Genomic DNA, 15,451 nt, shown 5'->3' with positions numbered 1-15,451 from the left:
AGACAGCCACACTTGTAAGAAGCCCAAGTGATTTTGTACTGAAGAGAAATAAATGAGCATTTTACTACAGGAATGTGTTATTTGCAGCTTGAAGCAGTCAAAATGTATTAGCAATCTCTCCCAGTATCCTACCAGGAAACAGGACTTCCAGATAAAGAAAAGGACAACCTACTAGATGAAAATAGCAATGATACAACTCACTGTGGTAAGAAAACACCCTATTCAAGAGTATTTCATATTCAGTTATGAAAACGTACTTTATTACCAAAACTGCTTAAAACAAGTTCAAACTTGGAAAAAAAAAAGAGGACATAAATAACTTTGAAGTAAAACCTACAATGTTTGAGTGATCTCAGAAAACAAACATTCCATCATCTAGCACATTTTAACCTGGCAATTTCTCAGTCCTCTGTTAGAATGTAAAACCGGGATTCTTAACATACCTTCAACACTGACTCTGGAGGCTTTTACTCATACATTAATTTGTTAAATGTATGAAAGAGATGGTGACTTAGTACAAATGCTTCTTTGTCTCCATAATGCAGGTTTCCTGCTCTGACATTCCAGTTTTGATTTTGTGTTCTAGGCTGACACTGTCTTCTCAAGTTCAAGCAGCTTTACTTCAGAGTCCTATCTGAGGAATCCATAGCTGTGCAGACAATGCAATTGTATTGTGCAAAAAGCAGCTTCAAGTACAATGTTAATCAGATAAAGCTAGAAATAACTCCAAACTCCTGCAAATATTCTAAAAGTGTATCCGAGCTAAATACGAATTTCTTAAGGAAAGATACACTAACATTGTCACTTTAATGCTGAACACAGCTATTTTTATTACAAAAGGCTCTGTCTACTGTAATTTGGAAGAGGCAAGGTGTAAGATACAGCAAGGTTGAACGTGTGAACTTTGTATAAGAACATGTATTCCAATGCCAAATCACAGCGTGTGCCACACAGCGTATAACACAGGTAACAAAGGAAAAAAAAAATGGGCAAAACGTTTTTCCAAGGTTGTTAGTTTAAAAGCAGTCCCAACTGCAAAAAATAACTATTCTAACTAATATTCTAACTAATAGAACTATTCTAACTAATAGTTAGAATATCCAAAAATAACTAATCTAAATGGCATTCCCACTTAAAATAATCAGTTTACATAGAAAAAGAGCTCAATTGTCATCATTGACTCTGCTGAGGAAAAGAACTTGTGCTGAAGTGGAATGACATTATCAGAACTCCAAAAATAACTTTTCATAACAGGAAGTCCTTAGCCACTTACTACCAGAGTTGGGGGTGGCAGGAAGGTAAACATCTAAGTGATATTTAGTGACCACAGCCTGCAATAAAGAGGCTCAAATGCATCTACGTCCTAAGTGGAGATACCAGGTCTCTCTTCATCTCTTCTTTTTCTGTTTTCTATCAGCAAAGGACAACTAATGCTAGTTAAGTAGCCAGCCTACTTTATCAGCAGGGAACTCCTAGCCATCCATAGCAGCCTTCTTCCAGACCACAAGGCCAGCTAAAGACACTGACACATCTGAGGTCTAATGTCTCCAGTGTTCTAGAATGATTTCTTCAGATTTGTACAGGGCAAATGTGCAATTTAATAAATCTTAATAAGAGGCATTCCTACTCCAGGATAAGCCAATTTACTTTGAAGGGCAAGCATTTTAGTATTTCCTTTTGCTTAGGAAAAGCCCTCTGATCTAACTCTCCCTGACTCTACTGAAGCTTCTGCTGACAGAAGAGGTTTCTGGCCAATGAAACTGGAATCCTGAGGAGACAGATACTCACTGGATGAGTTTTCTTCCGTGCGTTTTACAGCACAGCTACACCTCCTTCGCAGCGGCTGGTGATCATGTTGGCAATTTCAATCCAACTGTCCGTATAAGAATTATAAACTTCAACAGAGTCAGAGGTTACAGGAGCAGCAAAGTCATGACTGGAAGCACGGCCTCCCAAGGCATAAAGCAGTCCATTCACTGCCACAGCACAGACACCAGCTCTTGGCACCTTCATTGGCGCAACGTCAGACCACTTTTCCTAGTGAGAACATGAAAGAGTCAACAAGTAGTTTTAGGGTATGTCCCAATTCTGATAAAACAGCTTTTTGACCTCGAAGACTGAAACATGTTAACTATGCAAATATCACAAGTTCAAGTATGCTCTGTGCAGTATCAAGTGTGTTATCGATACTGTAATGCCAACACTTGTGAAAGTGCTCCACATCATGCTAGTCTCTAAAGAACAGATCGCATACTGTCTACACAACAGCCCTTCCTTTCTTCAGTGACCGTGTGATGCAGTCCATCTCCAAAACAGAATGGTATGCACTTTGAGATGGGAAACAAGGAGAACTACATTCAAATCCAACTGCACAACAGTGCAGCATGGCATTCTATGTGCTGCTTTTAACACTAGCTACTGTTGCAAAGAGTGTCATATAAACTAGAGCAGTAATAGCCAAGACTAATTCTACCTTCTAGGTGATTTTTCTAGTCTAGGTGATTTTTCTAGTCATGCTAAAACAACCACTACATTTTGATGCAGAAGAAAGATCCTCAACTTATGTAGCAAAGGGCAACTCTTACTTGTTCTCTCCAGAGAGTGCAATCCATTCTATTACAGAAGACACAAGGTTGGAAACTATCCCCCTACCTTAATTTTATCATGTATTTACCAAACTACAGAATATCTGAGCTCAGTTAGCTTTCAGTTTCCCAAAAGCATGCATGTAGTTTTCATAAACACATCACTCTGGGTGAGATCAGCAGAATTCTACAGGATGGTTAGGACAGACAGAGTTGAGGTCACTAAAACTCACTCCGACCCCATCCCCCCATCGGATGACCAGCCAGGAGGGAAAAGCATTTTATTGCATTTTACACAAATGTTCAGGCAGTCCTTTCCTACTGAAAGGAAGGGACTCCACCATACCTCTTCAAAGGAGTATCTTTCAACAGTAGCAAGTGCATCTTGAGATTCGTTCCAGCCTCCTACAGCATAGATACAATCATTGAGAGCAGCTACACCAAGATATGCTCTTCGGGTGCCCATGGGAGGAAGCTCAGACCAACGTTTGGATATTGGGTCATAGACTTCAAAAGAACGCAGCTCTACTCCTTCATGGCTGATACCACCAACAACATAAATCAGACCTATAGAAATACAATTTTTCCTATGTTAGGTTTCATAATATAAAGTTCTGAAAGGCAGAAAATGCTCCTCCCAACACCCACTCCAGCCTGCCACTAAGATGGTTGAAGAATGTCAAATAAAATCCTCCATTTGTACAGAAGCAGCATACAAAGTTTTCAGGTAAGTAACCTTGAGGCTCAAGCACTAGAAACTGATGAAAGCAATCATTAATCAAGTGAAGAATTCAGAAGGCTGGAACTTCTGACAACTTGAGCTTGGCTCAAATACTTAATAAGCACACATATAGCTTCAATCTTCAGACACATCTGCCCCAAAATAACCTGAAGAACAGGCACAGACTGTCAAAAAGACATGCACACAACCTGGAGATAAATAAAAGCAATACCAAGAAAGATAATCAACTGTTAATAGATTAGCTGGATCAACAGCCACATGTAAACTACTTTCATGAGATAAAAGGCAGCTGACAGAGAAAGAACTCTGTAGCTTTTGTAGAAATACATGCTAGAAGGGCAAATAAATGAGGCACCATCTTCTGCAACTGACAGTTCAGGACAAGACAAAGGTAAGAATTCATGACTGACACATAACTGTTTCTGAAGAGTTCCAAGAGCCATTGGGCTTTGGAAGCAAGCTTAACAATACTCACCTTGAATTTCACAACATCCGAAGTAATAACGGGGCACAGCCATGCTTCCCACCACATCCCAACTATTTTCTTCAGGATCAAATCTTTCAATCGTGTTGCCAATCTCTGCTCCAACCCAACCTCCTGCAAATAACAAAAACCAGGGAAAAAATTTAATGGTATAAAGTTGTGTTACCTGCAATTTAGACACTATGTGTCCTGCAACAGAACACCATCAATTCTGCAACCAGCCCTCATTCTGCTAGGGAAACAAGTCAGAGCTGAACAATAACTAATCCACAAAGACTTGGCATATTAATGCTCATTTAAACAGCTCTTTTTCAAAACTGCAGATTTTCTACGTTAAGACATTAATATTAAAGATCAAAACAATTCACAGGTTCCTCTAAGATTAACCTCACCTAGTGGAAAAAAGAATTACCTAAAGCATAGATAGCACCATAACATGTGCACACTCCCAGTCCACAACGAGGGTGGTTCATGGAAGCAACAATGGTCCATTGCTTAGTGACAGGATCATAACATTCAGTACAGTCAAAAATCATTGAGTCCTTCTCACCTGTGTAAGGAGGGAAAGCACAAAGACATGGGAATTACATTGTTAAGCACTGCAGATGCAAAATTTTCAACTCTTCCCAGGACAAAAAAATGAATAAATTAGAATACAAGATTTTCCTTTCAGCTGTCCAAACAACCAGAACTGCAAAAGCTTCACTGGTACCCAGAACTGAATCATCACTAGACACAGCTTTCATCAACAGTTCCCTGAAACATTACTGAAAACATCAGAGGAATGAACAACAAAAGTGCTATACACATTTTATTCTGCAGCACAACTGCAGATTTTCAGGACTAAAGAATGCATTTTGTGGTGACAAAAACACTATACATATGCATTCTTTAATGATTGTCAGGTAAAGGTACTCATCACATCCTTGTGCAAACATACACAACAAGCTTTTCCAGGTAGGCAGACAAGCAGACTTCTTGCCTCTCCTTCTGTGTGCTTCTACTAGGTTACAAGTGAGAGAAGAGATGCAATTACTGGTAGTACACAAAACCTGCAGAGTACTGAACACCTCTTAGTATATCTGAACTCACCTATATGCTTACCTGAGAGCTGCTATACTACAAGAGGAAAGAAGATCACTAAGAAATGGCCAGCACTGAAACTCTAACTAGTACACTCACAGCAGCAACACTAGAGAACCAAGATACTCTTAATTCAATTGTTACTGAAGCTAGAATTTATATTACCTACTGCTGGCTTCCTCAGTACCACTTGGAGGAAAAATAATTTTGAAAAACTACCCATGATTCCTCCAGTATCTTTGTAACAGACTAGACTCTACATCTCTGAAGGACTTAATTCCAGTCAGGAAAACTAGAAGTACTGGACTTTAGACAATGCAACGTTAGGCCTATGCAATACTGCAGGTTTCCTTTTAAAAAAAAAAAAAAAAAGTCCATCTGCAAGAATAAACTTGTCCACAAAGCACCAAGCACTGATCCCCGCAGAGTTAGTAAATCAGTAAAGGACACCACACCAATAATGTCCTGGCTACTTAACCACTCATTTGTGAGAAAATGAACCTCTACATCTATCAGTTCTAGACTAAGAATTATCAAAATGATAACAAACATCATATTCTTACACTGCAGTTAAGGACACTACAGTGCATGTACTCCTAAAAGAAATACAATCTATTCAGCTTTCTGAAATCATAGAGATGCATTCTCCTCTATGATCTGATGCATATTTTCAGTTAATTTCTCTGAGTATTTTCTTTCAAAAGAATATAAATACTCTATATAACAGACCTTCATATAACATTTATATTACCATCAGCATAGTTATGATGTTCCCAAAGTAATGTGTTCCCATATGAATGTTCCCAAAGTAAGCTCATTTTTCAGGTGTTACCTCCAATGGCATAAACCATTCCTCCAACAACAGCCACACCCAGCCCACTACGGGCCTGGTGCAGGGAAGACACTGTAGTCCAGTAGTGGCTGAAAGTGTCAAATCGCTCCACGCAGCTGAGGGCTCTGCTGTCAGTCCAACGTCCTCCCTGCAGTCGGGTGTACCCTCCTAAAAAGCAAGTGGAAAAGTCACCGCTGAGTAAGAGCTTCCTGCTCAACCCCATGCTCTTAATATGTAAAACACAGAAGAAAACAGAAAATCCATAGCAGCCACACTCTACTGTTAGTGGGAATCAGACTTCTCCAAACTGCATTGGTTCTCCATTCTCTCCACATGGAAGAATGGGCAACTTGAAGGTCAGGTAAACCTGCACTAATACACTTCACTGCATCACTACAGACATTCATACTCTTGGTAAAAAGCAGAGATCAACCTTTGCTACCTTAAAATTATGTTACTTCTCACAGGTTGAAAAAAGAATAAAAATAAAAGGTATTCCCTTTCAATACAGTGTTGTGCTTTGGTGAAAGCTTGAGATTGCAAGCATCCTATCAAATAAATATTCTGGACAGAGAAAACATCAGCTTTCAGAAAAAAACAAGAAATGCAGGGAATCCATATATGCCAGCATGCATTTCCTGTAGCGAACCATGAGCAAATCCCTATGCTGATTTGCAGCCTTCCACCCAAGGCAAATAACTTTTAAAAGGCAAATCTAGGCTTTGAAAGCCATGTCATGATGATGCAAAACATGACTGCTTCCCCGCTGTGCAATTTTAAGTAGAGAGCGGCAAGACTGCAACTCAGACAGATGAAATACATTGCTATTTTTGTACCTTTGCACTGAATAAAAAACAGTCCAGTATCTCTCTCAGTACTGTAATATAAGATACTACTTTATCATTTGTTTTACAAGTTTCAAACAGCCACATTCTAACCTATGGAATAAAGGTATTTCCTGGCCTTCCTCCGTGGACGACCTTTAGAAGCTTGCAGAAAACAGCTGACCTTGTTTTCTTTGTGAGATTTACAGACTTCACAGAATTCTTTCAGCAGAGTTTGCAGGGCCACCCGAAGGCTGAAATCTGGAACACCTTGAGGAAATGAGCAGATCAGAAAAGACATAGTTAAAAATGGCTTTTTTGAATATCACACAGAATCACAGAATCACTCAGGTTGGAAAAGACCTTAAAGATCATCAAGTCCAACCGTAGCATACTACCCTCACTCTAACAACCCTCTGCTAAATCACATCTCCGAGCACTACATCCAAACGGCTCTTAAACACATCCAGGGACAGTGACTCAACTACCTCCCTGGGGAGCCTATTCCAGTGTTTAACAGCCCTTTCTGTAAATAAGTGTTTCCTAATGTCCAACCTAAACTTACCCTGGTGCAATTTGAAACCATTTCCCCTTGTCATGTCACCTGTCACCAGTGAGAAGAAACCTGCCCCACTCTCACTGTAAGCACCTTTCAGATATTGGAAGAGAGTGATAAGGTCTCCCCTCAGCCTCCTTCTAACCAGACTGAACAGCCCCAGCTTCCTCAGCCTCTCCTCATAGGGCTGATTCTCCAAAGCCCTTCACAAGCTTTGTTGCCCTTCTTTGGACCTCCTCCAGTACCTCTACATCCTTTTTGTACTGAGATGCCCAAAACTGAACACAGTACTTGAGGTGAGGCCTCACCAATGCCGAGTACAGAGGCAGGATGACTTCCCTAGTTCTGCTCACCACACCATTCCTGATACAAGCCAGGATGCCATTGACCTTCTTGGCCACCTGGGCACACTGCTGGCTCATATTGAACCAATACTACTTCTTGCTTTTTGCACCCACCTTCTATGTACTTTAAGAGTCTTTGTGCTGGCAACAGAGGGAATCGCACAGGCTCCAGCAGTTCCACTACGTACTTCCTTCTTCTACCCAGATCCTTCAAAATCCATTGCATGGCAGCCAGGAACACCTGGTACTCGTCCTCGATGCACAGGTCCTCACTCCGCAGGATCTTCACCAGCTGCTCCTTGGTCAGCGCCAGGAACTCCTCCCCGGCCTGCACCTCCAGGAAGTGCGCGTGGATGTAGCTCTCAGTGAAGTCCAGCAGGTCGTGGCAGGCGATCTGCTCGGAGAACTGGAAGAAGCCGATGCAGTTCAGTGGGTCGATCCGGCCCTTCAGGAACTCACAGCACAGCTCCACCACCTCGCTGAGCTGCAGCATGTCCGCCGCGACGATCAGCTCCTGCACGTTGTGCTCGCCGACGCTCACCACGCCTGAGGGCACGCACAGAACGGCAGAGCTCCGCTATAAGCCGAGCGCAGCGCTCCCAGACCCCGCGGGCCCTCTCACAGAGACCTCCCCCACCCCAAACCGACGGGACCCCCCCACCCCTCAGCCACGGGACCCTCACAGACGGAGCCCCCGCCAGCTGCACCGTTACCCGTGTAGATGAAGTCCAGCAGCATCTGGAAGATGTTCGCCTCCACGCCCGCGATGCGCACCACGTCCCGGCCCGATTCCTTCATGCCGCCCGCGAACAGCGCCGCGAAGTACGGGCTGCTGGCCGCCAGCACCAGGCGGTGCACGGAGAACGCCTCGCGGCCCACCTCCAGCCGCACGTCGCAGAAGCTCTGCCCGACGCGCAGGCGGTTGATCTGAGCCAGCAGGAGGCGGGCGTGGCGGTCCGAAAAGGAGCTCCCGCCGGCGCTTCCCCCCGCGGCGTACGCCATTGCGCTGGCTGAGGCACTAACCTCCCTCCCACTAACCAGCCCCCCCCACAGCAACAACCCCGAGGGGCAGAGCTCGCGCATGCGCAGCTCCGCCCACCCGCGCCGGAAGCGGGCCGTACTCGCTCCGAGGCGCATGCGCAGTGAAGAAGGCGGGAGTGTGAGCTTTTGTCTGCGAGGCGCGTGGTGATCGCGCGTTGTTGAGGCGACCTTTGCAGGCCGCGGGGTGCGGCTGCGTCCACAGTTCTGTGCAGCCTGCCTTCTTGAACCGCTGGCCACCGTTCTCATGGACCTCATGCCTACTTTATAAGGTGTTTTTTTTTATATGGGTTTAAATCAGCCTCCTGCCAGGTGCAGTCACTGTCTGTGGCACTTAGCATGAGGGCACTCAGCAGGTGGGACAGAGCACTGTGCCTGCTGAGGGTCAAGAAGCGTTTGGATGATGCTGTATGAAATACAGTTTGTTTTTTGGGTGGCTCTGTGTGGAGTCAGGAGTTGGACACTGATCCCTGTGAGTCACCTGCAATTTGGGGTGCAGTGGGATTTTCTGTGTGGTGGCAGTGACCTTCTGTGCTGCCTTACAGACTCCTTCAGTTCTCCTCTCAGCATTATCTCTGCAAGCTGGGTTCTCAGCTGTTGTAATGAGTTTGTGAGGGAGAAAATTACAGCCCCTCTCTTACAGGATGGCCCCTCACTCTAAGAAAGGCAGAATCCCTGGAGTGCATCCAGAGATGGGCAATGGAGCTGTGAGGGGTCTGGATTACAGGTGTTACAGGGAGCAGCTGAGGGAGCTGGGATTGATCAGTCTGGAGAAGAGGTTCAGGTGAGACCTCATTGTTCTTTGCAATGACCTGAGAGGAGGTTATGGCAAGGTGATGGTTGGCCTCTTCTCCCTGTAGCTACGATAATGAGAGGTGATGGCATTAAGTTACACCAGAAGAGGTTCAGGTTAGATATTAGGAACAGTAGTGGTGATGCACTGGTACAGGCTGCCCAGGGAGGTGCTGGCATCGCTGTCCTTGGAGGTGTTCAAGAACTGCAGAGATGTGGCACTGATGGGTGTGGTGGGGTGGGGTTGGAGTAGATGTTTTGGTGATCTTTTCCAGCCTTAATGATTCTGTGATTATATTACATAATTTTCTGCAGGCAGCTAACCTCTGCCTGGAGGAGTTCCAGTCCCACTTAGCAGTGTGGCATCATGGCCAGCACTGCCTGAAGGACAGCCAGCCCGTGCTCCCACTTTCTGTATGGTATTGTGCTGCATTTGGGGCTTCCTCTTCATTCCAGTATGGATGCTTCACCAAAACCCCCTTCAGTACCTCGGGGTGCCTGGGGTCAGATCTGGTCCTGAGGCAGGGCCATCTTTGTGTAATTCACTGACTCACTGCATGTCTGGGCACTGTCCAAGGGAAGAGCATCATATGCTTAGATACACATACATTCCCTAGGTCTGAAAAAGCCAGCACTGATTCAGAGACAAAAGCATCCCTCCTGAGTTTTCCACAATTATCTCAGCAATGTGACATGCTGCCAAATAAAAAAAAAAAAACTCAGTCCCTTGGAGGACTTCCACATCTATTTACTGTGAGTATGGGAAAATAGAAACATGACTGCTTACAGTTAAAATAGTCGTGGCCCCTCAGGCACTTCTCGTGGTTCAGCATTTTGTTGTTATAACTTTTAAATGTGCTTTCAGAAAAAATCTGAATTGTGATACTCTCTGGGGACTGATGCTTTCTCTATTCATCAGCATTTCGTTCTTGACATTAGAATGGTAAAAGGACCTTTTGAGCTGGTCTTAAAAAAAATACATGGAAAATTTATACTTAGAAAGTATAAGGTTTCTGAAAGCGCACGCGTTGGGTGTGTGCTGATATGCATCGATATAAATTTAAAGTGATGCTGATAAATTCTTTGAGATTTTTCTTTCATTGATGAATCAGTAAAAGAATCCAGAACCATCTTTGTGCTGACGTTTTATTCATCGGAAGTGGCCTGTGAGTAAAAGGCTTAGAATTCTTCTCAGTGCTCAGGCGCGGGCTGATGTCAGCTGTTAGATACTTGGCCAGCATTAGGATTTCACACCATAGTGCCAAATTTACAGGCACAGAATAGCATTGTTGAGACTGCTAATTTTGCCCTGAAGGCTTGTCCTGTACTGTATTCATGTGGCTGACTAGCTCTATGTACAGAAGAGGGCACTACTTCAGTGTGTTTCTTTTGTAACCATGCAGAAGCCATACTAGGTGGAACAAATGCTCCTATATGCTAGTGTGCACCTCCTGAAGCAGACTTGTTTTTTTGGTAACAAGTCTCTAAGTACATTTAACAGATTGAAATTGTATCATGCAATGAGAAGCCTTTTGATTAATACCAAGAATGACAGTGCATTGCAGTGAAGGAGTTAAAAATGACTTCAGTTTTACTGTATTAGATTCCTAACATGGTATTTGTCAGTAAACCAGCTGAGTACTGACTGACCTATAGGACAGGAGACAAAAAGTCATGGTTGGGACTCCTCTGTGTGCCCACTGCTCACACCTGCACAGAAGTAACAGCTACCACAATACCACCAAGACCTCTCAGTGAGAACAGTTTGTCAAACAAGCTTTTTAGGCTTTCTCTTGAAAAAGCCCTGCCTGTGCCAGGGGACCAAAGCACCGCAGTCTTCCTCGGGATATCTCATGGTGTCCCCTGGCTGCTCAGATTTCTCCAGTTGAGGGCTTTTCTGGAAAGCTTGTCCAGATGCTTGGGCAGTGTTGTGCTGAGTAAGGTGTCTGCTTCCTCTCTCAAATCCTGCAGGTGGTGCTAGCTGTACAGGATGATATTTTCTGAACTTGCAGCAAAAATAGGTGGCCAATGTGTGTGTGTGTTACTTGTCTGGGTATTGTAGTTCTCTCTTATTGGAAGGTCTTAGATTTTTTTTTTTCTGAACTCCATAACGTGAAGGGCTTTTAGTCTCAAAAAACCTACAAGAGCAATAATTGATTTGAAAGTGCAGTTTTGCTTTACTGTCTCTTGTCAGAGTCCTGTTCCTACAGCTTTGGGGATCATTTTGACGTGGTATTCAAAGAAAAATCCCAAAATGATCCTTATGATGTTTGACCACTAATGTTTCTGTGAAACGCAGACCTTGGCTATCTGTAGGTATGACAAACCTTGTGGAATGTTTTGTGATAGGGAATCACTTTTCAATTACTGTACACTGGTAATATTTCAGTGCTTGTGCTGCAAGGTGTACCTTCACAACTAGTCCTGGGTAGAGAGCTGATGGGTATGCAATACAAAGCTATCAGAAAAATCTTTTAAAGGTGTTCCAGCAATTCAGGTATTGTCATCTGACGTACTTGTGTGGAGAGGTTTATTTTCTGGGTACGCTTACCTAGCAGGAGGTTTGTTGAAATTCCAGTGAAATAGGAATGTTGTGCAACGTGTGGCTATAGTTCCCCACTGGTTGGAAGACTCTTGTTTAAGCCATAGGTCTGGAGCGATTCCAAGCAACTTGATTTAAAATAAACATCCTGGATGCAGTGTGTCAGATACTAACACAGTATTGTTTTAGTTTTCCTCATTTCTCCTGTGGGAATAATCATTCCCACATGAAGAAGGAAAGTGATCTAATGAGAGAATTAACTCAAGAGCTTGAACATGGAATTAATCACAGCTGTCTGAGAGGGGAACCAAGGCAAACTCCACAGAGAGATCACTCCATTTCCAAGGAAGGAGGCCAAAAAAATACTAAGACTCAGATAGCAGTTGGTGCTCAAAACAGAGGTAGGAGAGATACGCTTATAGTAGATAAAGGAATGCAAAACTGCAGCAGGAAGAGCTTCCTCCTCTTTCTATGAGATGTTAAATCTCAGTCAGAAGGGATCTCTGCAACTTTTTTTGGGGGGGTGTGGGAAAGTGCCAGATGGTTAGAGTCTAATCCTCACTGTGTCTTCATGCCTACCTGAAGCAGGTGATTGATTTCATAGGCTGGCTCTTTTTTTACTGTTTGCTGGAAGTTGTCCTGCATCTTCACACTGACCTGCTCCCTAATGTGACTTTATTGAAGGTGGAAGTCTTTTTTTTTTTTGTCAGAAAGAACAATGAGTTGTGCTAGAGAATTATCAGTCTTAAGGCATGTAGGACATTTCATTTTGCTGTTTGAAAAGTGTGACTATGTTTCAAGTTGTGATCCAAATCCTTATGCCTTTTGGACTGTTAACTTTTTTGTCCAAATTACTGTATTCCCTTTACTAATAAAGTAGAGGAAACACACAACAGAACTAATACTTTATCTCGGAGAGTATTGCACTTGCATTTACAGAACCTATGAGCTGATTTTATTGAGAAGATGGATAGAGTTAAATGTCAGTAGGCTAGGATCCAGGGATCTCTGCCTGATACCCACCACAATGCACAGCCTGTGCGTGTAGTGGGGTCATTCCACAAGCAGTGCCTCTGTGGAATGTGAGATACTTGGTGAAGTCTGTGAGTAATTGCTAGTAGAATGTCTGTGAGTTCTGTATCTGCGTGCTCTCTGAGTCAGGACATCCAGAGTTGTGTGTATACTGAAGTCTTAAAAGATTAAAACTTCCACAGTATGTTTTGACTGTATTTGTGGCTGATACTCATCCCAGCTCTGTGGCTGCTGTGCTATTCCTTTGCTGTGCATCTCCCTGCTTATTTTTTTCCTTGATTTACCTTTCTTCAGTGCAAGCATTTTTCATTTCCCTCTGTAGATTTTCACCTTTAGGGGCTAGGACTAGTTCTCTGGTCAGAAAAAAACATTTCTACATTACTCCTCTCCTACAAAGTGTTTGTAAAATGCCTCCTTAATTGACTAGAATAGGAGCAAACCCTTAGGGATTCCTAACAAAAGACTTGTCTGTACTTAATGACAACTTAAACATAGTGATAATGTAATTCATTTGTAACTAGTTCTGGTCCTCTGTTACGGTGTTTTTGTTTGCACTTCAGTTTTCTGTTTCCTCACCAGAATGTTGCATCAAATGTTACCAAAATCCTTCAAAATCCCTGTCTCATCTGCAGCTTTCACTTTTTTCAGCAGGCTGATTGCATCTCAGTTAGGAAAATTAGCAAAAATGTTATTTATTTGACGCAAGCTAACAATGATAATGTTTATCATTTTGCTGTTATTCAAGGTGCATGGAAATGCATCGTTTAATAACTTGTTCTATCGAGATTTTTCGTGTTTTTGTTTTTCTCTTGATGTTCAGGTTTCTGCAGTGTTTTATTTTATAAAATCTCTTGCGTTTTTTACATGATAATGTTTGTCCAAGGTTTACCTTGCAAACCACAGCTTCACTTCCAGGGTGAAAGAGAACTTGTTTGTGCTAGTCCTTGTTCTGCAACACTTGCAGCAATCAGATAAGTTTCTTACTGACTCAGATTGCTCACTGCCTGTCTTCCTCTCAGGTATATTTTGAAGATTAATTAATACTTATAAAACGCTTTTAGTAAAACCTGCATGTGAAAAATGCTGTAGTAGTTGAAAATGTCATCACTGTTGATATTTATTATTTTTCAAAAGGGAAGCTGTTTTGCAATCCACACCAGTGTAGAATTATGAACTATAAAAATAGGTTAGGGCTCTGAAGATACTGGAGGAAGTTGTGGCAGGCACAGCTGAATTGAAGGGGAAAACTATTGAGCAACCTGATGGAGAAAGCCTTCCAGTGGCACAAGGTACAGGGAGCAAGGCATTTAATAATGCTTAGTACTGTATGTAGATATGTGTATGTATATGTAGATTTGAGTATTTCTATCACAGATTGATGATGAAGTCCTTTTCAATCTATGGGTAGTTAAAGATGAAGTTCATCTTCATAAGTTATGTCAATAATGTTCAAGCAGCAGGTTCAGCTATCCTATAGTGAGCAGCTCTAAGGGAATTGCTGAGTGAGATCTTGTTTATCAAAGCCCCTGGCATTTCAGCTAAGTTTCAGGAGACTCATGCTACTGTGCCAATATTTAAGGAAAGAAAACTAAATAAGCAGAACAAGCAGAGTGACCCAGCTAGCTGGGTTATGGTTAACGTGACACCAGGCCCAGGTAGCACAGTATGAAAGCTGATGCTTGGTCGTAGAATAAATAAGTCAGTGACTGGCACAGATTTGTTATTTTTAACAATTTTATATTGCAGAAAAATCCAAGTTAACTTGGTGATAAAGTTTGTAAGTCTGGTTCCTACAGGTTAGTGTAGAACATTTCACAATGTGTTTCACAAAGTATTTCATCTACTGTTATGACATTTGGATAAAGATCTTAGTGTCAGAGACGCTTCGGTTGTCATGGTCCCTTGGTTGTATAGGATCCAGTGCTGTTCAAGAGCATGCATAACCACTCTCATGGGTTGTCCTGAAAGTAAGCCTGGAAGAGCTTTGTTGAAAGTGGTTTCAAGGGTGATTTGGTTAGCTAGAGCTCTGTGAATAAAGGTGGATGGGGAAAAGAGAGCAGAGATGCAGGCAGAGACAAATGTGCTAAATGTAACAAAGAATGTAAAGGAAATGCTTGGCAGTGGCAGTGCAGAATGAGTGGGTGTCGTGAAAGGAAATGATGAATTATTGAATTAATTCTGCACAGCAAAATAAAAAGCAGGATATTTTCTTCTCTGATTCAGGTGCCTCTATGATCAAGAAGGACAGGAAAGAACAGAGTAAATCAGGGTAAAAAAGAGTGACAGAGCTTAACAGAAGTGTATTTTCTTTAAGAATTAACTAGTTGTTGGTTCTACATTTTGGAAAGAACAAGTTGAGTTGCCATGAAATGCAGATGTGGCAAAGTATTGTTCTAAAAATAGTACAAGTAGGAATTATGCCACTGGTAAGTATAGTGAGAAGCAGAGTATAACCTAAGGATCTAGTGTTATGATTGCAGCTGTGTGAAACCATTGAAGTAAACAAGCAGCCTAGAGAAGAGTGTGATGGATTTCTAACATTCTCCTAGGGTAACAGGGCGTGCAAGTCATTGTTTCAGCTGTAGGCCACATCCTTA

General features: G+C 42.6%; 1 protein-coding gene across 1 annotated transcript; it reads right to left on the bottom strand.

Moving 5' to 3' along the window:
- Positions 1-1,123: 1,123 nt before the first annotated feature.
- IPP (intracisternal A particle-promoted polypeptide) lies at positions 1,124-8,452 on the bottom strand. The gene is made up of 8 exons (XM_065739441.1): positions 8,164-8,452; positions 7,565-7,996; positions 6,665-6,820; positions 5,727-5,894; positions 4,224-4,361; positions 3,803-3,925; positions 2,932-3,152; positions 1,124-2,037 (listed from the first exon to the last, which is right to left on the bottom strand). Exons 1-8 carry the CDS (start codon positions 8,450-8,452, stop codon positions 1,813-1,815), a joined length of 1,752 nt encoding a protein of 583 aa, XP_065595513.1. The 3' UTR covers positions 1,124-1,812.
- Between the last annotated feature and the right edge of the window lie 6,999 nt (positions 8,453-15,451).

The sequence above is a fragment of the Cyrtonyx montezumae genome, unplaced genomic scaffold, assembly GCF_038088225.1.
Source record: "Cyrtonyx montezumae isolate F1298 unplaced genomic scaffold, pur_monq_1.0 scaffold_1, whole genome shotgun sequence".
Taxonomy (NCBI): domain Eukaryota; kingdom Metazoa; phylum Chordata; class Aves; order Galliformes; family Odontophoridae; genus Cyrtonyx; species Cyrtonyx montezumae.
Note: the sequence above shows the minus strand (reverse complement) of the source record. Positions and strands in the feature narration are given on the sequence as shown.